Source organism: Callithrix jacchus, chromosome 16 (assembly GCF_049354715.1).
Source record: "Callithrix jacchus isolate 240 chromosome 16, calJac240_pri, whole genome shotgun sequence".
NCBI lineage: Eukaryota > Metazoa > Chordata > Mammalia > Primates > Cebidae > Callithrix > Callithrix jacchus.
In genome coordinates this window covers 80,775,599-80,802,886 of record NC_133517.1, presented here as the reverse complement: position 1 = coordinate 80,802,886, position 27,288 = coordinate 80,775,599, and the positions used below count along the sequence as shown (strand labels likewise).

Sequence of the window (27,288 nt, the reverse complement as noted above, 5' to 3'; positions counted from 1 at the left end):
ATAGTGGTACACGCCAGCTACTCAGGAGGCTGAGGCAGGAGCATTGCTTGAACCCAGGAGTAGGAGGTTGCAGTGAGCCGATATCATGCCATTGCACTCCAGCCTGGGTGACAGAACAAGACTCCATCTCAAAAAAAAAGATAAAAAAGAACAGACTTTGGGAAATACCTCCTCTTCCTTCATCCCCATCAAATTGCCCGCAGCATTTCATAGGTGCTGCCACTTCTGTCCCCCCGGCCACAGTCATCTCCTGCCTCCCCACAACACAGACGCCACTGCTCTGGTCATGCCCAGTTGGAAACACACTATACCTTGCTCCACTGGCAAGTAAAACTCCATTTTCACTGAAAGCGCCAGAATAGTCCATGCTACTGCTGCGGGCTAATTCCATTTACAGGAATAATGAAGCTCCATCCTTGTCTGGCCTGGGATGTTGATTTCATACACTTGACCCATCCCATACCTCCCATTGGTGATGCAAATAAACTACATCTTCCATCAAAACTGCTCGCTCTCCCTCTAAGCTCATGTTCTTTGGATTTTATGTGCTGAATCAGTTGTAGACTTTATCTCAGTAGTAGTGTCCAAAATCTGAGGCTGCCCTCTAGCCCCAGTCAATTAAGCAACATAATATAAGCTTAGTTGTGCTTTTTTCTTTTGTAAAGAGAGAACAATTGCTGTCAGAGTTCCATTGATTCCTATTTTCTTTAGCAATAATATAAGTCCATAGTTTGTCATAATCAATCTCCCTACCCCCTCCTAAAATATTAACTTCGTAGGGAGGTTAGAAATCTATCATAATCAATGACAGACATCTGTGCACAAAAATAGCAAGTCTCAAATTTAATATTTTATTGCCATATTTTGAAACAACTGGTTAGGCAGCTGCTACTGTTATCTTACAATTACTTCTCATTTTCCCAGAGACTTAAATGCAGGCTGTAGCAAATTAAATCTAAATTTCTATATTCTCTTTTTAAAAAAAAGACTTTTAGAAAATACTGCAAAAAAAAAAAGTTAAAGTAGAGAGGAAAAAGGGATATTGGCAGCAAAACAGAGAATTTTATTCTCAATGCTTCCAATTACTTGTTTCATTTGCCTTAAGGTATGTGGATATGCTGTGCCCTAAGTGGTCCAAATACTCTCCATTCTACACAGGCTCTTAGTAGAGATTTTGCAGTTTGCTAAAAATGCACTTTTCCCTGCAATTTCGTAAAGGTGCTCAGGAAGAACTTCCTTCACCAAATGCTGATTACTCATGCCCTGTTGTATACTCATGCCCTGTTGTACCACTCTATCAATGGTGTTCAAATACATAAGAAATCTCTCAAAAGACTTAATAGGTCATATTTTGGAGACACCAATTTAAACAAAATTGCACATGATTCCAATTGAACAGCAAGGTAGAGAACAGTGTAATATTTTTTCCAATATCAACATGCTTTTCACCTTAAATTATGATGCTTGTGCTTAGAAATTATATTTTTGCTAGAAAAACAACACATTTTCTAATCTTCTGTTTTCACTTTTCATCTGACTCCTTAATCCTAATTCGGGGGCACTGAGGGTGAGGATAGGAGGTCGAATGTCACAATTTCTCCCTCCTACTGTGAGGATTCAACATAGATTTCAAAATAAGACTGATGTCACTGAGGCTTTTCTCTGTGCAAGGCTGTGAAGGGGCACACATTTGCAGTCCTTTCGGATGCAGTATCTGTACTGCTGCTGCCCAGTGGCTGCTGTAATGAGCACAGTCAGGTAAACCATGCTCCGCTGTTATCTCAGCCTTGTGGCATATGAGGCTCTCTGGACCTGGATGCTTCCAGCCTTCTGTGTCCCCCTTCTTCCTCATCCTCCTCCTCCTCCCTGTCCTTGTCCTCTTCCTCAACAGCCTGACATAACTATTACTCTTAACCTATCCATAGAGGTGGCAACTCTAGAATAAGTTATTAAATTATGTCTTCCCAATACCATCTGGTAACTTAAAAAACAAAACAAAAAACATCCAGGCCTTATTTCAGCCTTTAGTTTAAATGAAAAAACTTGGCTGGGCACGGTGGCTCACACTTATAATCCCAGCACTGTGGGAGGCTGAGGTGGGCGGATCATCTGAGGTCAGGAATCCGAGACCAGCCTGGCCAACATGGTGAAACCATCTTTACTAAATATACAAAAATTAGCTGAATGTGATGGCAGGTGCCTGTAATCCCAGTACTTTGGGAGACTGAGACAGGTGGACCACCTGAGGTCAGGCATTCAAGACCAGCCTGGCCAATGTGGTGAAACCCAGTCTCTACTAAATGTACAAAAATTAGCTGGGGGTGGTGCCACATGCCTGTAATCCCATCTACTCAGGAGGCTGAGGCTGGAGAATTGCCTGAATCCAGGAGAAAGAGGTTGCAGTGAGCTGAGATCATGCTACTGCACTCCAGCTTGGGCAACAGAGGGAGATTTCATCTTAAAAAAGAAAAGGAAAAAAAAAAAAACGGCCTTGGCAACACAGCCGGATTCATTAACCACTGTACAGACAATTCCTGACTTAGGATGACTTAACTTATGATTTTTCATCTTTACGATGGTGCAAAAGCAATGCACACTCAGCAGAATTGTGTTCTGTTGTTGTTTTTTCTTTTTTGGTAGAAGCAAGGTCTCACTGTATTTCCCAGGTTGATCTCCAACTCATCCTCAAAGCTCTTGATTCAGTAAGTCTGGGTTGAGGCCTGAAAATCCGCATTTCTAAAAAGTTTGCAGGTGATGCTTACCCAGGGGCCACACTTTGGAAACCACAGCTCTTGGTTAAGTCCTCCTGACTGACTTTTCATCCTGTGTTGAGCAGTGTTTGGCATATTTGTTTGTTGAATGAACCCCAAAAGGTGCTCTAACACAATACACTACAGAGAAAGACCCACCTACAAAGAAAGACCCACCTACAGAGAAAGATCCACCACAAAAATCCATTCTGTAAGTGTAAGTTTGTAATTCTACTTTCCCCTACACTGTGCTTCATTTGCAAAGCCAAAATCCACTCACCAGAGACAGAGACTCAGAAGGGCTGAAGTGACAAGGTAAGCAACAGACATTTCTATAGATGGAAAAGTGCCATTCCTCTTGGTTGGCTGGTTTTTTTCCTAGAGGCAATGAATGCAGGCATCTAGTACATAAGGGCATCAGCAGAAGATAATCTTTTTGTCCAAGTGTGCTTTAAATCAGGAGCAATAATTTACTGCTAACACTGAATATATTTGGAACTCACAGAGGCTTTGCATTGCCAGCCTCCAATCACTTCTCAGCAGAGTGCCCCAGAATTGCTGCAGTCCGTCAATACAAGATGGGGAATCTTGTCATCTGAGATTTGCCACATCAGGGATTCATCAAAATGCAAAATCAACACCTTCCCTTTCTCTCTCTCCTACCCCAGATGATTTCTGAATTTCTGTACATTTGTGAATTCACAGAAGCATGAACAGAATGACATGAACATTACAAATGCAAATGTCTTTGTTCCTAACAAATTACTCCAGTTTTCCCTTCTTCCGTAAGTCTGGGAGTGGGAGGAAACCGACCTCACGTTAACATTGCAAAATCAAAATCACCATACGTTTAGAAGCCAGAGGCAAAGGTGACCTATAGTTTTCCAAAGTTGTTTTGTCAGGGATAGCTTTTCAGCACACACAATCTCAAATATTATTTTTCTAATGCTGATTTGCACTTTAATAAAACTGACATCTGCATCTCTAAAGAAATACTTCACTGTCAAAATAATCTAGCTTAATTTTGTTTGCTTGAAATGTTTTCATCTCAGACCAAATTTAGAATACCCCACCACCTGTTTACACCAATCTCCAGCAAAGCATCAAAAGCTCACCTCTTCCATTCACTTCCCAGCTGGAACAGTCAAGGTGATGGGAGTTGTGAGATGTTTTAAATTAGCTTCCAACTCCTTGTTCATTTCTGAGAGAATACACTACCCTGGAGCTTCAAATGGTACACACTTCAACTCCAGAGTGCATCAGAGAGCATCTTTGCAAAAAGGAAGCCTCAAATAGGGGATGACATTCTGCAGGAAATGTTGAGGCACAGAACAATACAATAGAACGGTGAATAATCTAGGCTATTTTGGAAACAATGCTTAAAGCTCTTGGTACCTCCTTCCACATCTGTAAATGGAGGTGTTAGTGGTCACAGAGTTAGGGTTAAGTCCTCTCCTGCTCTAAAGTTCTGTTAACAATTTGCAAAATACAAGAGCTTTTTATTCTTCAATTGCCACTTAAGGGTGCACCTTCTAAAATCTTTTGAGGCCTAATAGCTAATAGCAAATAAGCCTTGGCATATACATGAGTTGGGTTAGGTTGTTTTTTTAAAATTTATTTATTTTTATTTTTTGAGGTTGAAAGCAACAGAAACCAATTTATACTTGCAAAGGAAAAAAGGGCAGTGTTATTAAGAAGATTCAAATGTTTTCGTGAGATTCAAAGGCAAGAATCTAAACAGGCCTCAGAAAGAGACTGGAAACAGAAAACCCCAGTGTCAGAACCCAGGCAGCATTCTTTGATTTTCGCTCCCACTAATTTATCCTCTATGCTCTGCTACTCAGCCCAGAATTATAAAGTAGTCACGGGGTCAGACCACCTCTACCCAAGAAATGAGCCTGGATGGACACTAGCATCCCTTAATTGTTGTTTGTCTGAAAAGGGTAACTGATTAAGATGTTCACCTTAGTCCGGTGATAAATACAGACACTGGGAGCTCACCACTGGGATCCTGTGAATCTTAGGATCAGGATAAATCAGGGGATGAAACAGCTCCCAGAAATTGGTGGGGGAAGGGAGGAAGAGAGAGTGGCTCACCACAGAAGAGATGCTATCACATAAATAGGAAGATACCTTGAAATACGAACTGTTCTTCCAGTCCTGGTTGAGAAGGGAGGTTGTGCCATGTGCTGGCTAAGAGTACAATGGCACTGGCACCCAAGACTTGAGCTCCAGTCCTGGTCTTGCCATCTAGAGGTGGGTTAGCTTTAGTCAATCACGGTCTTTCTGAAGTTTGGTTTCAGCAACCCTGGGCCGTTACTGTTTCAAACCCTTTGTATTTTCAGTACCAAGTACATTGCCTTCATAATGCATTTGTACTCTTTTCTCATTCCAAATGAGAAGATATATGAGCAAGTACTTTGTGAACTGTATCAATTTAGACATTGCTCTTAAAGAGCTACTTGAAATGTAATTTGTCTATTCATTTCCTTCTCCAAGTACCTGGGTCTTTTGCCTCCATAATGAGGGCTCCCTTCAGCAGGTATGGAATATCAGACACTACAAGCCAAAACAATACCTACATTAAGACTAGGCAAGATATTTTACATAAGCAGCACATGCATTTTGTGTTTCTTTGGCCCATTGCCTCCTGAGCATGCATTTGTTATAGTACAGTGGGCTAGAAGTGGGAATCATCAGCTGCAATTCCTCTCTGTATCTCATTAGAGGTCTAGTTTCCCCTTAATGCACATGAAGACCTTTCATTAGCAATAATGGGAGCTGCACGCATCAAAGGGAAAAATAAACCTACTCCATTGTGATCTAGGAGATGAGGTTATTGGGACATTTTTCTGGCCTGATTGGAGAATCATGACATTCAGAGATACATGATTAGATCATGGAAAAATTAAGATCTTTGTGACTTTTAATAAATAAAATGCAATTTAAAAACCTCGAAATGGAGGTCAAGAATCAACACTAAAGAATCATAGGCAGATTGAAATTAGAAATGAGTTAAGTAAGTGAAAGCCAAATGACAAGATAAACAGAGGTAGAGGAAGATCACCCAGGGGATTTGACAAAATAAGAACTGTTTCCAGTACACACAAAGTAACACACTGGCAAGAGAGCCTACAGTCCAAGAAGAGACGGCAAGGACCATTTACCGTCAGGGGCAGTAAACACTGCTCAAAGTTAAACAAATCCTTTGCTTCCATGTCCACAAAGGAAGGTAGAGGATGCCAGAAACGGCTGTGCCCTGAAAAAGGGTCAAGGAAATAAAATATTACTAAAGGAAATAAAAGTGACACCTGAGTTTGTCTTGAGGTTGACATAAATGCCAGAAGCAATATTTTCCTACTGCAATCAACATTAAACAAGAACACGTGGAAATTGGCCATTCTGCGTTGTTAAGGGTCTGATGAAGAAGTGGCAGAATCCTTTACTTTTGTTCAAATGTAAAAACAGTAATCTTTGGATTAAAGGAGAATATATTATTATCTTTACAGGACATCAGACAATGAGACCTATTTTTTTTCTTTTTTTGGAAGGTGGGAAATAAAAGATGTACCTGCATCCTATTTAAAAGGAAGGACTTCAAGCACATTCTAGAATAGGCATGAATTCAGCACTTCATCTCCTATCCCCTCAACTCATGACAGTTCCAGAGGATACTCAAGTTAGTAAGACTCTTGAGGTCTTACTAACCTCAAGTTAGTAACTCAAGACCTCTTCCAATCCATCCAAAGAGGTCGACTCCAACTTGGGAGTCACCACTTTTCAGTATTAATAGTCCCAGATCTTTATCCTTTTACCACAATGACTACTAACCACTGGCACCTTTTCTGTACTCCCCAAATGATGAAGAATCCTGTTGAGATGGCCTGAAGCAAAAACACTCTCCAACTTGTATGACTGCATGTTCCTCTCTTGGGTCATATGCTGATTAATAAGCTCAGAGGCAGAATCTGTGTCCTGTCTGCTTTGGAACATCAAGAGTGCTTGATATAGAAGGTACTTGATAAACACTTGTTAAATTTTTTTAAAAAAAGAGATTTTTTTTTTGCTCAGTATCACAGAATGAAAGAGAATTTGTAAAAGTACAGAACTAGCATAAAAAAGATGCCTAGTGAGAATTTTTTTTAATGACAAATGGTGTATTACATGCTTAATTTGGTTGAGAAATGTTTATTGTAAAAATGAAGTTTATAACAAAAGTAAAAAATTATTTTATAACATTTTGATATCACTACACCTGAGTTTGATGCCAGCATGGTTAAAAGTATTTGTATTCAATCTGTAACAGACTGCTTGCCATTGATTCAGTAAAAAGATTAAAAATCGGTTGCCTAACTCATAAAATAAATGTAACTGGCCACAATATCTAATCTCATGGAATCAAAAATTTTTTAGGGATAGGTGCAGTGGCTCACACCTGTAATCCCACCTTTTTAGGAAGTCAAGACAGGAGCCAACACCAGCCAGGCCAACATGGTAAAACTCCATGTCTACAAAAAAACCCCACAAAAAATTAGCCAGGCGTGATGGCATGTGCCTAGGGCCCCAGCTATTCGGGAGGCAGAGCAGGCTCATCAAAGTGCATTATATGGAAGTGTCCATTTATATAAAATACGTCTCAAGGGAGTAAATACTGGGCCACAGCAGTTTGCTCCACCAAACTGTAATTTCCCAACAGCTCTGGCTTCCCCTTCCTCACTCCCTGTCTCAGATCACTTGGAGTCACATGAACCCCTCTTCCAATCTATCCAAAGAGGTTCTGACTCCAACTTGAAAGTCATCCCTTTTGAATATTAATAGACCCAGATTTTTATTGTTTTACCACAATCGCAATGACTACTAACCACAGTTACCCCTTTCATACACCCCAACTGAGGAAGGATCCTCTGTTGAGATGGACTGAAGCACTCACTCTCCAAGGCACTTAAGACTTCATACTCTCCGGCTTGCATGACTTCATGTTCTTCTTCTGGGTCATATGCTGATTAATAAGCTCAGAGGCAGAATCTGTGTCCTGTCTGCAGTGGAACACCAAGAGTGCTTGACATAGTAGGTACTTGACAAATACTTGTTAATATTTTTTTAAAGAAAGAGAATTTTTAAAAGTACAGAGCTAATATAGATCAAGATGCCCAGTGACAATATTTTCAAATGACAAATGGTGTATTGCATGCTTAAATTGGTAGAGAAATGTTTATTGTAAAAGTGGAGTTTTTAACAAAAATAAAAAATTGTTTTATAACATTCTGATATCACTACACCTGAGTTCGATGCCAGCATGGTTTGAAAGTGAAGCTGACATAAGTTTTCTACAGGACGTTACAAAACTATAGTATGAAGAATGTAATAATATTTTAGAAGACAATAAACTTAAATATGTAGATGCTGTACATGAGAAATCACACCAAGCTCTCTTAATTAGGTTAACATTAGATAACCACATCTCAATTTCCAAGCTTCCAAAAATAGGTTAAAAAATTATTTTAGTTTATGTTGCTATTAAAAAAACACATTTGGAGCAGGGATCCATTCTTTCAGGTTTTAAGAATAATGTTATGATTATTAGATTATTATCAATGATTATGAAGTTAATGTCAAATATCTTCTACTTTCTTGGTTTTTTTAACATTCAATTTTTTCATTAGATTAACATGCTAGCTTTTCCTGTCTTTTTGTTCTTGGGTAAGTGTATGATTTATTAGACCCGGTGCTCAATTTACAAGCTTTTCTCATTTCAACTTGAAGAAACTGCAAATATTTATAGAAGATGAATCACATGTATTTGTTTTTGAAAAATGTCAGAACACAGCACTCAAATCAAATGCTGAACAGAAGCTATTCCCTGACACTACATACTGTGGCGATTTAATTTCCACTGACATGTTTTCCTAAACTGTTTTTCCCACTACAATAATTCCTAAATCAAAAATTACTGAAATCTTTATGTATTCACATGTTACTAAGTTATAGAAATCTAAACAATAATAAAAAATTTAAGAAAGAATCACACCTTTAAAAACACAGTTGAAGTGATTCAGTTCATCTTACATTCTAATATGTAGGTTATGTTCAAACTGGTTTTCCTTGACTTTATTTTGCTCACTTGCTACCTTAAGGGTGCTTCACCTCCACAGTAAGATCTCAAGTCTAGAAAATTAGAATGCAGAGAAATGAACCAACAGAGCATATACTCCATAAAGGCAGGGGCCATGACCAGTTTTACCTGTTAATATATCCCTTCTGTCTAACACAGTCATACTCAAATTTGTGTTGACTCAAGTTTAAGGAATCACCATGGGTAGAAGGGCAAAACAGCAGAAACTCTTGAAGGCAATTTGGCAATACACGTAAAAGGCCTTACATTTCACATACCCTTTGACTCCTAAGTCTACTTCAAAGATTATCCCAAAGACAATTATGTATGTGAGCTCAGGGCCTGGAACATTCTAGACCTTACATTTCACATACCCTTGACTCATAAGTCTACTTCAAAGATTATCCTAAAGACAATTATGTATGTGAGCTCAGGGCCTAGAACACTGTAGGCCTTACATTTCATATACCCTTTGACTCATAAGTCTACTTCAAAGATTATCCTAAAGACAATTAGGTATATGAGCTCAGTACTTGGATTCTAGAATGTCCTAGGCCCTGAGCTCTTTAAAGTAAAACCCAGCTAACAACCCAACATCCTGGCTAGGGTACCTAGAGTGCCTCCTTCATCATATATACATGCTAAATGGCTGCCACATACAAATCAGAGTTCTGCATGCTTCACCCCACCCCACAATGAAAGTCTTCAACACTCACGGCCACCTTGTGAGGTAACAGACCTGTTCCCGTTTCTCATCTCATCTGGTAACAAAAAGTGAGGCACAGGGAGGTTAAGTAACTTATGGAAAGGAGGAGCAAGGTTTCAATCTGGCTGCCTAATCCTAGAGCCCCATTGGTGCCCTCAAAACAATGTTGTCCAATAAACAGATTTCTCAACTCTCCTGACCCATCCCCTTTTCTGATATACCTTTTAGGGGATCATCATCTAAAATTCTCATAGGTACAACCCCACCAGCTGGCAGATCTCACTGATTCTGGTGGTAAACAAATAGCAAGATCTGTGATATCTTTCAAATACAAAATAACTAAAATATGTTTTTCCCAATGTACTACTATTGTCCTAATTCCTCATTCTACATTCATAATACTTGCTATTAGCAGAACTGTTATTTCATGGTTTGGGAAGACAAATGTGAAGTCCTAAATAATATAAACAAAATAAATTTTACTTCTGGTAACATGATTTTTTTCTTTAAAATTTCTATGTCCTGCCCAGGTGTAGTGGCTTATGCCTATAATCCCAGCACTTTGGGAGGCAGAGGCAGGCGGATCATTTGGGGTCAGGAGATGGAGACCACCAGCCTGGCCAACATGGTGAAACCCCATCTCTACTAAAAATATAAAAATTAACCACAACTGGTAGCACATGCCTGTGGTCCCAGCTACGGAGGCTGAAGTGGGAGAAGCGCTTGAACCTGGAAGGTAGAGGCTGCAGTGAGCTGAGATTGTGCCACTGCACTCCAGCTTGGGTGACAAAGTGAGACTGTCTTTAAAAAAAAAAAAAAAAAACAAACTTGTGTCCAGTGGCCTATAAGTACAGGGATTGGTTGACCATCACCTGCAGAAATGAAAAGGCAGACTGACTGGAATTAGGCCAAGTGATTCCAGGTCTGGGGACAAGGAATTCTTGAACAAGTACACAAAGCCTGGACTTCTAGGGGTGCTCATTTGGAAGCAGTGAAGTATAAAAATTTAAAAAAAAAAAAAATTCAAAATAGGTACCAGGGCCTCTGGGTCAGGAGCTGGGAGAAGTAGTTGGGGTAAGTAGCTTGAAAGGCGGCACCTGAGAGATAGCAAAAGTGGTGGAGCCTACAGGTTTCAGCCTAGTGAAACTTCTGGTCAAGGCTTTTAGCTTTTAGGAATAAACAAGTATAAGCAAACAAAAGTAAGCTACAGAAAATACATCTAAAACCCAATGAGCAAGCAGTCAAGATTTTGTTTTATTTTATTATGGCTAGAAAGACAGTGTTATAGCCAAAATCGGCAATGACACTAAAATCCTCTGTGCTTTTCAATATGCAAATATATTTCTTCCAAGAGTTGCCCTGGTGTGATTTCAAGAGTTCATGTTAACTTCTTTTCTGGAAACTTCCTTTTCTTAGTTGTTGTATTCTTGAAGAGCCTGGGCCATGAAGAGCTTGCCTAAGTTTTGGGCAGTGAACTCCTTGATGTTCTGGCAGTAAGTGTTTATCTGGCCTGTGCATTTGAGAAAGAGATAGAGCCATAATGTTCCACAGACTGTAAAATGATCCAGAAAGCTAGTCAAACAGGAAAATCAGCATAAAACAGAATCACCTGTATATTGTTTTGAATCCAGAGTTTACTTTTCCATAAGGGATAAGAAATACAAGTTCTTATGAAAAGAAGCTACTGTCCACTCTTAATTACATGGAGAATAAAGAAAAACTACTCTTCAAAAGGTTATCAACCCTAAGGACATATTAGCTCTCAGTCAAAAGGACTAAGTAGATCAAATCAATGCTGTACAACTGAGAAAACAGCACTGACTAGACTTAACAGGTAGAAAGGAGATGCTAACAATAAAATCAGAGAACTGCAAACCAACCAGACCCATTTGACCCAGATGTGAATAGGTGACGGAGGTTTTCAGTTTGTGCTTTGGAAATGTTAAGGGGATTTCCTCCGAACCAAGACAGAGCAAGAGTAGAGAGTTCACTTGAAGAAAGGGCTCCAGCATTGCTTTTTATGTCCTAAAACTAATGATCTAATTTAATGCAACAGTTACATGCTTCTTGAAAATAGAAGAATTTCAATTCTGTTTGAATTGAACCTCAGGGAAGAAATTATGTCTCATTTCCCAAATTTAATTTGCATGTACACTAGAAAGTGTTAAGAAATTTGGAATTTGTTTCCACAATACAAATCTATCAATAGAATTGAGAAATTGCCAATCAGCTTTTGAGTAGGATTTTCACTCTGATAAAATCTTCTCACAGTCAAGTATCTGACTGAATCAAATGGCATTTAACATTTCTATAAGATTATAGTCAAATAAGGGCATGAATATCATATTTTTAAAATCAAATCCTTGCACAGGACACAGGACCTCTACTGCCTAACAGTGGTGTTAAATATTAAGTATACCCAGAAAAAGTTCATTCAGAAATACATTTGTGCTGCCCCAATTTAAGTCAAAGTGAGGGAAATAATTTCCCAAATTCAAGTCAAATACCAACTGTACAGTGCTGGGCTGGGAGAGGAATAGTAAGAGGCCTACGCTAAGTAATCTTATACAGTAAGACTGTAAAAAATTTGTCTTCGTTTCCATGGAAAAGGGCTCATTTTAGAAAGTTTATAATGCCATCTCAAAAATAGTTAGAAACACACAGAGTGAAGCATTCAAAGAACCTGGACAAAAGAACAAACTCTTACAAGTTCATAGATTTCAGATATTACAGGTGCTAGATTCAAATTCATCCTGCAACCATTTCAAAGATACTAGCTTTTATGGCACGCTTTTCTCACTGTCTTCTGCTTCCTAAGAAATGGACAAAACCAGCCAGGTTTTGCACTGGGCAACAATACCTGCAATGAGCAGTGAGTCCATCCTGGCAGGAGGCTGTGGTGGTTTGAAGAGTTTGGACAGGTCCTCCTCAGGGAGCGGGGGTTCTCCTCGGCTCTGGCGCTGCATATTCTCCTGCTGGCGACGCTGCTGATACTAATATTCAAAGAGAAAATGATTTGGTCATTTTTTCTCCATCAGAGAAAAAAAGACCTCCTTCCCCTACACAACCAGCAGAAATCCACTGCTCTGAATTCCAACCTCAGTTTTATCAATGGAACATTTGGGGAAACTTGCTTCTAAGAAGCTAAATATGCTAACAGTAGAAGAAAATTCCCTTGTGGCAAACCCTAGTGTCACTCTGGGCTCTAAGAGTCTATAACTAATAGTGTTTCAGAAAACAAAACTAGTTATGTAAGTAAAAGGGCACTTAAAGGGAAAGAAGCTCATGATTAGTAAGGTAAAGACAGTTGCTTTACCATTTTTCACAACGAGGTAATTAATGATCCATGCTAACTTTAATGACTATGTAATGAACTACCACATTGAGAATTCTTTCAACTTTACTCCTATTGACCTAAAATAACAATACAGGTCATGTTATTACTGCTATGTTCACTATTGTTACTACTCTTTTTTTTTTGAGATGGAGTCTTACTCTGTTGCCGAGGCTGGAGTGTAGTGGTGCCATCTCAGCTCACTGCAACCTCCACCTTCAGGATTCAAGTGATTCTCCTGCCTCAGCCTCCCGAGTAACTGGGATTACAGGAATGTGTGATCACGCTCCAGTTAATATTTGTATTTTGAGTAGAGACAGGGTTTCACTACGTTGGCTAGGCTGGTCTCAAACTCCTGATTTCAAGTGATCCACCAGCCTCAGCCTCCCAAAGCGTTGAAATTACAGGCGTTAGCCAATGCACCTGGCCTATTACTACTACTCATAACAGATAATGTCTGTACCTTAGCTCTACAACTAAGGATGGATACTATAATAGCTCAGATAATGCTTCGAATACTTTGAGACTCTGGATTCCTATGATTCACTGAAGAGAAAGTAGGGTTATATATATATAAAGGTAAACATTAACTATAAACTTATAGGTCAATTACCCTAAGAGCTAACAGCTATGCCTGCTCACAACAGTGAAGCAAATAATATCCCATACAACCTTAAAATGTCAGGTAATGAGAAACCAAGGTAGTTTAGTAAAAATTTAGTCTTTGAATTCCTAAGAAAATCAAGAGAAGTGACAATTCTTTCTAGTGAAGGAAAGTAACTTGCTTTATGATTCCTGTATTCATTATGGGGTACTCATAGGAGACAAATATTCCATTTGATCCCCTGGGTGAGTCCTTAACCTACAGGAAAATGAAATCCAGCTGAGATGATTTTCCCCCTTAGTTTATCAGACATGTGTAAGCACTCCCATCTTTTCAGTCAAAAAAAAAAATACTGATTTAAATATGTTTTCTCAATTCTAAGTTGGTAGAAATAAAGTACTTTAAATTTCACTATATACTGAATATGAACTCTGATATTTAGAAAAAATTTAAATATAACATTCTCAGAACCACATAGTTGTGCTTAGAATTCTGTATTTAACACGGTCTGTTTAAAGTACATTTTAATGGACGGAGTAGTCATATATAAATACTACTTTCACAGATAAACATTCTGCAATCAACTTATGTATGAATCAAATGCTAAGACTACTTTAGAGCAATATAGTCCAAATACAATATTCCAGGAACTGTGAAAACCATGTGTCCTGCAGGCAACAAGAATAAAGAAAAGGTTAAATGGCCACAGCCGTAGATGTGTGTATATGAGAATATTCAGATAATTTTCTAGGGTTTTTGTCTGTATCATACTATCTACTTCACAGCAGTTGGTCTATTATTTCCTATCAAAATTGCTTGTTCTTAATCACAATTGCTCGGTTTTTTAAATGAACTGAAGATTGCTAACTATGCTGCAATGAGCCACTGCCAAACCAATTATAGTTAGTAAAGAAATGAGCTGTGACATTCTGGAATCTCTTTGCTTCTGATTTTCTCAATAAATGTATCTCTTATTTGCATAACCTTGGCATTACAATCTGAGCTTAATATACTAGCTCTCTTTAACACAGGTATTTTTAAATATAACATGCAAATTAATATCTTAGGAACATGCCATATAATCTTTTTAAAATATAATATAGAGTAACTAGCTAACAGTCAGTGCTTTACCAAAGATAATTTAGGTCATTTTGAACATGACTCCCGAAATACAAAACATAGAAATACATGTTTGTTGCATTTTTCCACAACACCAACCTGATGTTTCTGCTGCTGCTGTTTACTAGTATTCCTCATGTATGTGTTGTATTTAACTATATCCTGGCTCATTTCGTCCACTCTGTCCATCAGCAACTGTAGATTCTTCCCCAAATGATTGCTGAAATGTAAAGTAAACATACTGACAGGTCTTACTTTAAGGTACAGCTTTGCTACTGCTCTATACAGTTTTAAGATAAGAACTTGAACCGGCTTTTGCTAAAAGAATGAGAGCACACATTCGCATAAAAGCAAGGGCAGAGGAACGAATCTAAGTCAACTTTTACTAAACTTTCTATACTGAACTTCCCACACCAAACTTCCCACTATAATCTCAGGGATACCTGAAATAGCTCGGTTTCTTATTGGGAGAGCACAGGCATGTTAGGGTAGGAATGGTTAAACATACCTAGTGAGACAGCTATAATGCATATTTTTTATACCAAGTTAAATATTCCCAAACTCTTTTCCTTAACTTACCCCTGCCCAAATGCATTCCGTAACATTAAAATCAGTCGTCATAGGAAAGAACCATACAGATTATAACATCTGGCACATAAACAAGCAATGGTGGCATTTGTTCTACAAAATCAGATGAAAAGGCTCCTTTCCTCTTACCTTTTCTAGAATCTGTAGTACAGTATTTCATATTTCTTATTCTCTCCAGAAATTTCTATTGTAGCTCAGTTACTGACATCGCTTTATAAAGTGATGTGATGACTGACACAATGGCAACCATATTCATTGACTTCTGCCTGCAACTTACCTGGACAGCTACTATACATATGTATTTTTAAAACAGCAAGCTGCTAAAAAGTAGTACCCAATCATTAACTGCAAACTGCTATTTACTAAACTCCTATTATGTGCCAGCCTTAGTACGAGAAAACAGAGAGACAACAGTGAATGAGACATATACGTTCTATATCTTCATTGATCTTATTACTGATTAGGGATGGGGGAGAAAGGGAAGGGAGAGGTGAAGAGATACTCAATTTAGGTAGCATGATCAGAATATCTCTTTGAGAAGATGACAGACTGAAAGTGAAAGATGAGTCAGCCATGCCAAAAATATTCTAGGCAAAAGTAAGTACAAGTGCTGAATGCCTGAGATGAGCAGGAATTAGGCAGATTCGATAAAAACAAGAGGCCTGTCATGGCTAGAACACAGTGATCAGGTCAGGCAGGTGAGACAAGCACACACGGGAACCTCATTAGCACCATACAACCTCCCAACAATGTAGTTTGCTGTGAATGACACCTCTCAACTCCAACGTGAACGATACCCTGGAGTTTAATTTTAAAATGATCATTCTGTTGCTATGCAGATGGACTAGAGAGCGGAAACCAGGAGACTGGTTAAAAGTCTATTGTGGGGCATTGGCAAGGATGCGGAAAAATGAAAACACTCATACACTGGGGTGGGAAGGTAAAACTGGTACAGCTACTATGGAAAACAGTTTGGTGGTTCCTCAAAAAGCTAAACCAAATTACCACAGAACCCAGCAATTCCACTGTTATGTATATACCCTAGAGAATTAAAAATATATATTCACACAAAAACTTGTACATGTATGTTAATAGCTACATTATTCTTAATTAGCCAAAAACTAGAAACAATCTAAAATTCCTTCAAATGATGAATAAATACAGTATTGTGTATCTGTACAATAGAATGTTCTTTGGCCTTAAAAATGAATAAGTACTGATGCCACAACATGGATGAACCCTGAAAACATTTCAGGGAAAGAAGGTAGACACAAAAGGCTGCTTATTGTAGGACTCTTTTTCTTTTCTTTTTTTTCAGACAGTTTCACTCCATCATCCGGGCTGGAATGCATTGGCACAACCTCCACCTCCCAGGTTCAAGCAATTCTCATGCCTCAGCCTCCCCATTAGCTGTGGCTACAGGTAAGCACCACCATACCTGGCTAGATTTTTTGTATTTTCAATCGAAATGGGGTTTCACCACGAATTCCTGACCTCAAGAGATCCTCCCGCCTTGGCTTCCCAAAGTGCTGGGATTATAGGCATGAACCACCACTCCTGGACAGGATTCTATTTTTAAAATATTCAGATTAGGCAAATCCATAGAGATATAAAGTAACCAGAGGCTGCCATTAGGGGAATTGGAATGACAGCTTAATGGGTTTGGGTTCCTGTTCAGGGTGATGAAAATGTTCTGGAGTTGGTAATGGCTTTACGACATTGTGAATATACTAACAATGACAGAAGTATACATTTGAAAACGGTTTAAATTGCCATTTTTTTTCTCTATTTTAAAAACTGTACCTCTGGAAAATAATCTCTCATGATATTACAAGAGAGAAATCATGGTGACTTAAACTAGGATGGTGGCAATGAGCACAGAGAAAAGTGAGCAGAACTGAGAGAGAGTCTGAAGGCAGGGCTGGCAATCTTTATTTCACAGGGGGCATCAGAGAGGAATGGAGGGTGGCTCCCAGTCCTCTGGCTTGAGCAGCCAACTAGCTGTTATTACATTTACAGAGAAGGGAAAGACTGAGAAAGAAACAGTTTGGGAATATTGTGAATGAATAAAAATAAATCCAACTAAAATATGGATTCCATCAATAACCTCAAGAAATCAGAATGTTTTCACTCTTTCTCAAATAATGGAAGGAGCACAGAACTAGGCTATGTGTGAGTAAACTGACCTTTGTTCCCAGCCTGGCACTACCTAGGTAACCTTGGTCCAGTAACGTGGCCTAATGACTTCATCTGTTGAGGAATCAAGTGCTTCTTTCGTATTTATTTTATTGTGTTGCAATTTTTTTAAGCACTTCTAACTTTAAAACATTTCTTCTTCTCTGGATACAATGTATTTGCTTCTGTTTTACTCTAATTTCTTAATAGTTGATTTAAATTCACTCAGACTTAAGTATATTAACAGGGCAAGCCTGGGGAAAAAAGGAAGACAACAGTCAAAGTGCAGTAACTTAAAAACGCACTGCAAGTTTGCCATCTATCCTAAGGACAGTGGGGAACCAGCTAAAGATTTTAACCAAAGGAGTAATATGAGCAGCTAATTTGCATTTAGCAAGATCATTACAATTTTGGAAGAAGAAAAGGTCAAAAAACAGGAAGTGAGGAAACTGTGAAAGTAATCAGGAAGAGAAATAAGGTCCTAGACTAAGGCAGTAAAAGTCACAGGAGTAAGACAAAATCACCCCAGGAGTACATGTGTGAGAAGACAGACCCTGAGGAACACTGACAGAGACAAGCACAAGAGGGTTCACTGCGGAGAATGAGAGGAAAGCCAGAAGAGCTATAGTTTCACAGACTCCTAGGAAAGAATTTCAGGAAGAAGCCTTTATCAACACATTGCAAGCTGAAGAGTCTAAAATACTCAGTGACACAGGGACATCAAAGTTTTCTGTGACTTGGAGGGAGGTCTTACTACATACAATGGGTGGAATACCACAAACTGTTGGTATTCCAACCGTGGGTATTCCATCAGTGGGAAATGAGAAAACAGTGACATCAAAATTCTATCGAGAAGTTTGATTATGAAGCAAACAGAAAAATTCAGAAGACAAAAGGAAATGGATAATAATGGCATGAGATAAAAAGGTATTCTTTTCGTAAGTTTTTTTTTTTTTTACATTGGCGTATGTAAAACAAATTAAAAATGTTCTTGTTTTTAGGAGATGCAAGCTGAAGTATTTAGGGGTTAAAGTCAGGTCTACAATTTTCTTTCTGATGGTTCAGAAACAAAAGATAGTACTTGTGTATGTAGATAGTACAAAAGTGGCATGATACACAATTGGTGAATCTAAAGACAAGGTTTATGGATGTATGGCTCTTTATATTTTTCTTTCAAATTGCCTAAAGAGTCGAACATGTAAAAATAAATTTTTAATTGAAGAACAAGCCAATAAAGATAATAAAAAATAACTAGCATAGAAAGAAATGGAAAATCTATGAAGAAGGAAGGAATACACCAACCTAATGAAGTCCTGAGCAGGCAGAGGACAAGGGGCACTGGCCTCAGGCTACTGATCTTTTCATTTTTACCAATGAGCAACGTGAGCACATTAAGTATAAGAAATGTCATTAGCTACACGATTAATTGTTAAGTCATTTGTCATTAATTGCAAAAGGAAAACAGAGAAAGAAAAGATCATCACCAATGCTGTGGCTGGGAGGTTAAAAGGAAAGTGGTGACAGGAGGGGAAAAAACAACAGCAAAAAAGAGGCACTACCACAGGCAAAGAAAAATCTACTATTTATACCCAGACCTTAAATCTTGGAGGCTGGTTACAGTGATGAGAAAGGCACTACTAAAACAGACCCACTGTTTCTACCCGAAAAGTCTGTAATATAAAGTACTAATAATATATGCTGCAAGTATATGAAGTTATTTTGAAAGAACCCTGATACAAGTACAAATATGTGGACTTCAAGGATTTCATTAACTTTTATATTATGATGATGCTCTTCATAAACATAACCAATCAGAAACACTTAAAAAAACATCAGTGTACTACAGGTCTTAAAAGGGCAACAGGGCCGGGCGCGGTGGCTCACGCCTGTAGTCCTAGCACTTTGGGAGGCCAAGGTGGGTGGATCACTTGAGGTTAGAGGTTCAAGACCTGCCTGGCCATCATGGTGAAACCCCATCTTAAAAAAAAAAAGAATCTGAGAAAAGGGCAACAGAAATTAACACTGACAGAAAATCAGACCACTACCAAGACCAATTTTGTGGGCATCTTTTCAGCACCAGTTTAACTAGGAAGCTGAAACAGGGACTTACTGTTAGGAGTTTCAGTAACGTTGCCTTTTCTTTTCTGGCCAAGCAAATGAAGAACTGAAAACAGATAACTTAAACAGATGTGAACCAGGACATGAAGTGTTAAGTCTGCTCTGGCTACAGTATCAATTTATGCTTATAATCCTTAATGTATGATACCCACCCTTAGTTTACTTTTTTTAAAAGAGGAAATAAAAACAGAATTGTTTTACACATGTGAAAAGCTGAACGCCTGTGCTACACATTTTTAAAAACTAATAAAGCTTGCTATGGAATAACTATTACTAGGACTTCCATCTAATAAAATTAAAAAATTAGATTTTTTAACAAAAGCAAATACAGTAAGTTTTAGACATAGCACAGAACAAATTTATCAGGCACATCAAAGAAACTGGTGCCCATGTATAGGCTGTGAAGGGAAAGACCAAGTTTAGGACTTGCATAAGAATGATTTCTGATGAGATTGCTTACAGAAACTTTCATGGCAACTGGCCTGAGCCATCATCACACAACTACTGTTAGAAATTAAAAACCGACATGTATAAAATGTATGTCTTTTAAAATAACGTAATCGATTTGGTTCAATGTAAGAGTCTACAAGCACAAAAGCACTGCTTCAAGGTTGCTTCATTATTTTTTCCCTCCTAACAGGAACGTCAATTTACACTTTAAATAATTTCACATGGAAAGCACAGAAATAGGGCCTCTTTTCCTCATTTACATAAAAACACAGAAGACAAAAACTATAATAAAATATTTCTCTAGGTCCCAGTTGCTAGGGCAAACTGAGAACGCTTTCTTGGCTATTATAAATGCCGCTTTGGACAAATGGACATTATAGAGCAGCTCACCGGTAATGTTAAAAGCACCATAAGGGATATATTTGTTTTGTATGCTCTATAAAGAAGCCTGGGAAAAGGTGAAGACATAAATTATATAAGCAAAAGCTTTCGTGCAGTAAATTTAAAATTATTATATGACTATATACTTAATACATCAAATTGTAACCTTGTATACTGAAAAAGGTTCTTAGCTAAATGCTTTAAATACAGGTGTGCCGAGTGTGTTTCTAAAAGCAATAAAGAAAAATATGACCTTCTAAAACAGACAAATTAAAGGACTATTATGAATACTTGTTTGCAGTCAAACAGTACGCTCTTTGGCGCCAAATTAGCCTTGCAACCTGGCTGTGTTACTTAGCACTCCACTTACATTCATCGTCCATATCCCTGCCCTGTAAAGACAGTCCAGTGAGTGGCCTGTGTGATCAATTAATGCAATGGAAGGTGGCACTTCAACCACAGTCCTACCTGTGCTACAGCATGGAGAACATTGATGTCTCTGGTCCTTCTGAGTTCATTCCACTTGCCTTGTATTGAGGAAGTACAAAGTCTGTACTTTTTTTTAAGTCTCTATTTAGGATAACTAGAAATCTAATAAATAATTGAGTCCGCTCCAAACTAACTGCTTAAGAAAATACAACTTGTTTCTTTCAGCCAACCAACATAGATGACATGAGGCTCAAAGGGCATTTAAGGAGCGATACCTGTGGCTCTATTCACATTTCTGTTAAGAGTAATAGATGAGGGAAATAAACATGGATTTCACAAAGGGAAGAATACTTCTTTGTGGAAACCTCTGCATTTTAAAAACATAATAAACATTATGTCAGCAACTAGAGAGCTAAGGCAGTCATGCTGGAGGAAATCATGTCACCAACTAAGACAGCTAAAGTCAGTACCAGGTTCAGAAAATTCAAATTTTAGTGGAAAATGCAAACAACTGGAATTTTACAACTGAGTCTATATGTGAACAAGGGCAAGTACAATCGGTGAAAGAATTCTGTTCTTTTCCTGAGCATTATTAAATATCCAGATGTAATACCCTAAGCCTCTTAGGATCCTGTATAAGAAATAAAGCTGAGCCAAATAAAAAAGCCTCCCCCATGGGCACTGACCTTATCAAAGCACAAACGATACAGCAAAGACGACAGCAGAGGGTTCTTCTAATTCGAGCAATTAGTATTTAAACAATGTGTTGTTTCATGTTATCAGTTTGCCGTTTTTCTTGAGATCCTAACAGGGCCAGACTATTACTCCATGTTAACACACATTTTAAGAACGTATAAATGTTCTTAAGTAACTGTTTTCATGTTTCACAGGTAAAGTTTATGTGAAAGAATCTTTTGCAAAAAGTTCTAAAACACAGACTTTTCATTAGGCAGGGCCACTTACCTGCTGGCAAGGCTGAGCAATTCATGTTTATCTGCTACAGCTGACTTCTTTTCAAGTTCCCACATTAAGACATTAATCAGATGTGAATTTTTAATTACAATCGGCACTTCTTCAAACATGTACTCAAAGGTGATATTTGCTTTTTTCAATCTGTGAAGCATGTTACAAATACTTTAGTCTGATGGTCAAAAGTAGGTGCTAAATTGACTACTTCATAACATTTACCTAATTATAGGCCCTGTCCAAGATCTTTGTTTCATCAGCACTCTTAAAAAAAAAAAAGGCAGAGAAACTAGAGTTTTACAGAGTCAAGCATAAGTTTGAGTGATCTGAGTAACTTTGAAAATAATCCAAATTTGAGCAAAAGCCCAGAAAATAAGATTCTTGGCAGAAGAAATCATTCTTTGTAATCAGGTATCTTTAAAATTTCATTAATATTAAAATGTAAATGTCACAGTAAGTTATGCTACACAACCTACATCTACAACTTAATTTAAAATAGCTAGAAATGAGAAATATTCTTCTTCTTGAAAAGTTCATTTTAAAAGGCTACTGAATTAGAGATTAACAAAGCAGCAAAACACTCAAGGAGACTCCAGATACAATAAGAACACGGCAAGAACAGTTTCTCATAATTCAGTTTTAACTATCACATCCAGGAATTGCTCATGAGTTAGCTTTTCTTTTAAAATTCTCTGCATCTTAACTTTTTAGGAGCCAAATGGGAAACTAGAGATCAACTGTCCTACATGAAGTCAAAGCCATTAATTTTGATTTAATAAGAAATAAAAATTTTCTATAACACAAAATGGAAGAATTCTATTTAAAGTAAATAATACAATGTCATTAAATATGATCCCAAAACAGCTCCATCAGTTAAAATTCTCTGCATACCTGTCACCCATAAAATTTCCAATAAGCCACATTCTTGACCAAATGCTTAAAATGTTTGTATCTTTCCTACCCCCCCATCCCCAAACGTGTTCGGAAAACAAGACACACAGCTCACAACCAGTCTGACAGAGCTTACAACTGACAGCCAATGATCACTCTTTCTACCTCCCTTTATTCAATCATTTATTTCTTCGAATCCAGTAGCTAATTAATTCCCATTCTAACTGAATTCACCCTTGGTGACAAAAGATGAGACATTCCCTAAAGAATAATTTAAACATGAAAGAGAGAGAGCAAGCAGCACTCGACATGCAGAAAACTTCTACAGTCCACATGGCAAAAACATTACCACACCACAACCGAGGATTCAAGAGATGTGGCAAAAAAAAATCTTAAAAGAAAAATACCCAACCCTTTACCATATGCCCCCAAACACTTACGCTTCAGGGGAAAAATCCTTCTCTTTACAAACTTCCATCAGTTTAGGAGTCAGTCTGTATGCCTTTAGTGAGAGAGACCCTTGGGCAGTTTTTATGGGATCTCAAACAAGGAAAAAAGAAATAAATTACTAAGAATTTTGTCACTACCAAGATTGAATGGCATTGGTTCTAGGCACATTCTGTTACATATCACACAATCTTTGCAAAATAAAGATCAGAATAAACAACCAGAACACAACTTGAAGCAGACTCAAGCCACTATAGCAAACAGTACTCAAAAATGCAGGAATACTTCTATTCTACTTACAATAGAGTAATTTCCTCTGTCAAATAAAAACTGAAGATACAAAATGGTTATTTTCAAATTCATTCCTCAGCAAGAACCAGTAATCTTGCTGAAAATTAAATGCCTCATATGTTCTAGACATCTTGCATAATTAGGAAATCACTGATAAATACTAAACATGAAAATTCACTGCATGAACTTGGGTAGTTCTTCATTCAACTTAAAATGAATAGCCCTGCAAACAAAATTTATCCATCCTAAGAATCACTGTCCACATTACTTAGGTAAAACAGACTGTAAAAACAAAACCATTAAAGTCAAACTGCTATCACAAATGTGTCTTTTTGGTTTTGGAGAAACTAATTTTGTCAAAACTAACCGCTGAAACACTCCATGAGTAAGGGAGCTTAGCACTTGCTGCATGATAACGGCTCTGGCATGCCAATATTCGCCTAAAACCTGTGTTAACATTCATGTTGTCTGAAACTTAACACAGTGAAACTTTTAGCAATAGGTGATAAAATGAAAACCAAAATAGATTGAAACAAGTGGAAAATTCATCAAGGTCTGATGATGCAATGTTTCCAGCCAATATAAGTACACTTTAACAACTTGTTCTTTACTGTAATCCAATTGTTAACATACTGAAACAATTTTGGGGCAGCTCATAAGATTGATCGTATTCATTAGTATTTTTTCTGACAGATACTCAGGACGTTACATTTACTTCTCAGCTGGAAACTATATGCAAGTCTGCCAGATATGGCAAACTGTGAGTGTTTGGGGAGGGGGAAGGCTATAAAGCTGTTAAATTGCCTACACTTCTGATACAGCACAGAACATCTGGTCTGGAGAGCTTGAGGAAACACCATTAAATAGGCCGAAAAGAAAAAAATCTTTGTGCTAAGAAACAGTCCAGGTTTTGTACGCTGTTGTCAGAGGTATAAAAAAAACTTGGCACACTGTATTATGATTGGTCAGTCACGTACAGAGCCAGACACTCTAGCAATCGGGGTTTGTTAGACATCTGGTCTAATTCCACCAGCCCCTTCAATGAGGGAGGGGAGATGGAGGAATAAAAATGAAGCAGCTACTCCAGCATTCCAAAATGTACACATCAGGGCTCTGATAGCAAGAAAAATAAACAGAAAGAAGGAAACCCTGTCTAGACTGAGCTGCTGCTGAGGCTGCTGCAGAAACAGGGTTGGTATTTACTTGAGAAGCCCTGCCAGACTGCTCTTAGAGGCAAAAAAGACAGAAAGCAAAAATAGTAGTAATAATATTAAGGGAAAAAAGGAATAATAAAGAAGGCTCCTACTAACCATAAATGAGAACGACAGATTCTTCAATGGCATGCTGGTAACTGAACTGAGAGTCCAGGAGCGCTCGGGTGACAAATGAGCCATAGTATGTGGACTGGTACCAGCCCACATGAAGATGATCAATGTTTACATGGCGAAGGCTCCGCATCATTTCCATCTGATATTGGACTGGATGATGGGGAAGAGGAAATTAAAGAAAAAAACTTTTTAATGATGTTACCAACATTAAAAACAAGACTTTTTTAGAAACAAATGTCTACGTAACGATTTATTAGCAGTAAGAAACAGGACTCCAGATTTAAAATACATTCAGTTCATATATAAAGAAAATAAAATTAGGCTTTTAAATCATCAGGGGTTTCATTTTATTCTGTAATGAAAAAATATTTTGTAGAAAATGTATTACACATAATATTAATGCCTTGTTCTAACAAAAGAATTATTAAATTTGGTTTCTACTCTGCTTCTGAAACTTTCAAAACAGTAAATGTTTAAGAAAAATTTGTAGAATTACTAAATTACTTGGATGTAACAAGTGTCATTTGAATTAATGAAAAAGAGAGTTATCAATCTCTTCTTCAATACAGCTTTTAGAGCGGAGAAACTAAAACCATTAGGAAAACTAAGGGGAAATAATTAACAACCACACTGCTTATATATGAACAGGATACAGGCTATAGCTGATTCAAAATATAAGAATACATTTCTGCCTTCATCTGGTGCCCCCTGCTGCATATGCTATATTTTTTACAGAATTATTTTTTCTTGTCTGTGTGTTCCTTTATGTTAAGTAACAGACATTATTTTTTCCTAAGAACAGAGTTAAATTTTAATGACCATGTATACAATGAAAATGTTTATGACTTTTACCTTTGTCAAATTACTGACTACAATGCATCCCAATGACTAAAATGTATACCATATTAACTTAAAGAAGCATTACCAGAAAAACAGATTAAAACTAACAATATAATAAATGACATTTTAAAAAGCACTATAGCACAATAATGCACAGCAAATACATGTAATACAGGAGAAAACTTTATAGTAAATGCAATAGCCAAACTATTCCTACTATTAATTATTATTGAGACAGGGTTTCACTTCTGTCTCCCAGGCTGGATGGCATGAACTTGGCTCACTGCAACCTCTGCATCCAAGGGCTCAAGTGATTCCTTTGACTTAGCCTCCCAAGTAGCTGAGACTACAGGTGCGCATCACTGCACCCGGTTTTGTTTTTTTTGTTGTTGTTTTTTATTTTGTGGGGGCGGGTAGAGACAGGGTTTCACCACATTGCCCAGCCTGCTCTCAAACTCCTGGGATCAAAGGATCCACCTGCCTCAGCCTCCCAAAGTGTTGGATTATAGGTGTGAGCCACTGCATCCAGCCCCAAACTATTTCTATTAAAACAAATACATGACCATGCTGAGTAAACATATTTGCTTACCTTAAAACCTGTTTCATTTTCAAAATTCCTACTCAGCTTTTAGTAAAAGTAAAATTACACATCTGTCATTCTTTTGGTTATAGCACTATGGTTTTAGAAAGCCGACAAGACTCAGGATCATAAAGAATAAGAGTGTTCCTCAGATGGACACAGTCTGATTTTTCATTACTTGTAGGCAAAGATATAAATCTGCTTATTCCAAGGAAGGCTACAGTTCTCATGCTAAAAGATGGCAGCCACTTCATCAACTACTCAAGAATTGTGTGTTTTTTGAGGGTTTTTGTGTTTTTGTTTTGCTATGTAGAAAAGCTTAAAAAAAAACAAAAAACAAAAAAAAAAACCAAAGTTATTTTGCCACTAACTGAAGAGGCTTTCTTAAGCCTATGACAATGTTGCAACAGAGCTGGAAACTGTACTACTGTCAAGATGTACACAGCTTATATGCCTGTTTTGAAAGTAGGATCATTGATTAATAAAGAGGAAAAAAAGTGTTAATATAGAGGACCTTAAGCTAGCATAATTTCTTTTGTTGTTTGTTTTTAAGAGTATAAGAGAGAAGGTGTTACTAATATACTAGACACTTTATACACAAACCAGTGTTACTGTATATTTATGAATAAAATACAAAAACAAAGTCATATAACCTATGTGATACTCTAAACCATCATTAAAAACATCACTACCTTAGAAATCTATTGTATACACAACATCACAGCCTGAAAAGCAGGATAAAATATGATAATCTTACGTCGATTATTTTTGATCTTCATATTTTATTTCTCTAGCATATAAAAGGAACTAGTTTAACAGATTCACATCAACCACATAAATTTGGAAAGTAGGACAGAATGACTGCTATGATTTCCTTCTATTTTGAAACTCTGTAATTATTTAAAATCAAAGTAAAATCACTGATTTGGCTAATAAATTTTAATCAAATTTAATTCATGAGTGAAAATCCCAGTATTGTGAGTAAAACAGGAGCTGAAACTAACTTTGCCATTTCGAGAGAAACCGAAGAGGAGATGAGGAGAGATTATCAAGCAACTGACAGAACAAGAAAGATTAAAAAAATTTTTTTTTTATCAGTACTTACAAAACATGTTCGTATACAATTTAGCTACAATATAAGCAGAGGTCAGAGTCTGCCAACTTATAATAGCAGAAAAG

At 37.5% G+C, this 27,288-nt stretch overlaps 1 protein-coding gene across 1 annotated transcript in view; it reads right to left on the bottom strand.

Moving 5' to 3' along the window:
* Window positions 1-10,804: 10,804 nt before the first annotated feature.
* The window catches only part of EIF3H (eukaryotic translation initiation factor 3 subunit H), a 108,762-nt gene continuing 92,278 nt past the window's right edge, over window positions 10,805-27,288 (bottom strand). Inside the window, exons 3-8 of the mRNA XM_002759276.7 lie at window positions 24,672-24,839; window positions 23,064-23,163; window positions 21,730-21,879; window positions 14,725-14,845; window positions 12,429-12,561; window positions 10,805-11,078 (exon numbers count right to left, since the gene is read on the bottom strand). Coding sequence (XP_002759322.3) covers window positions 10,981-11,078; window positions 12,429-12,561; window positions 14,725-14,845; window positions 21,730-21,879; window positions 23,064-23,163; window positions 24,672-24,839 — 770 coding nt within the window. The 3' untranslated portion in view covers window positions 10,805-10,980. The remainder of the gene's footprint in view (window positions 11,079-12,428; window positions 12,562-14,724; window positions 14,846-21,729; window positions 21,880-23,063; window positions 23,164-24,671; window positions 24,840-27,288) is intronic.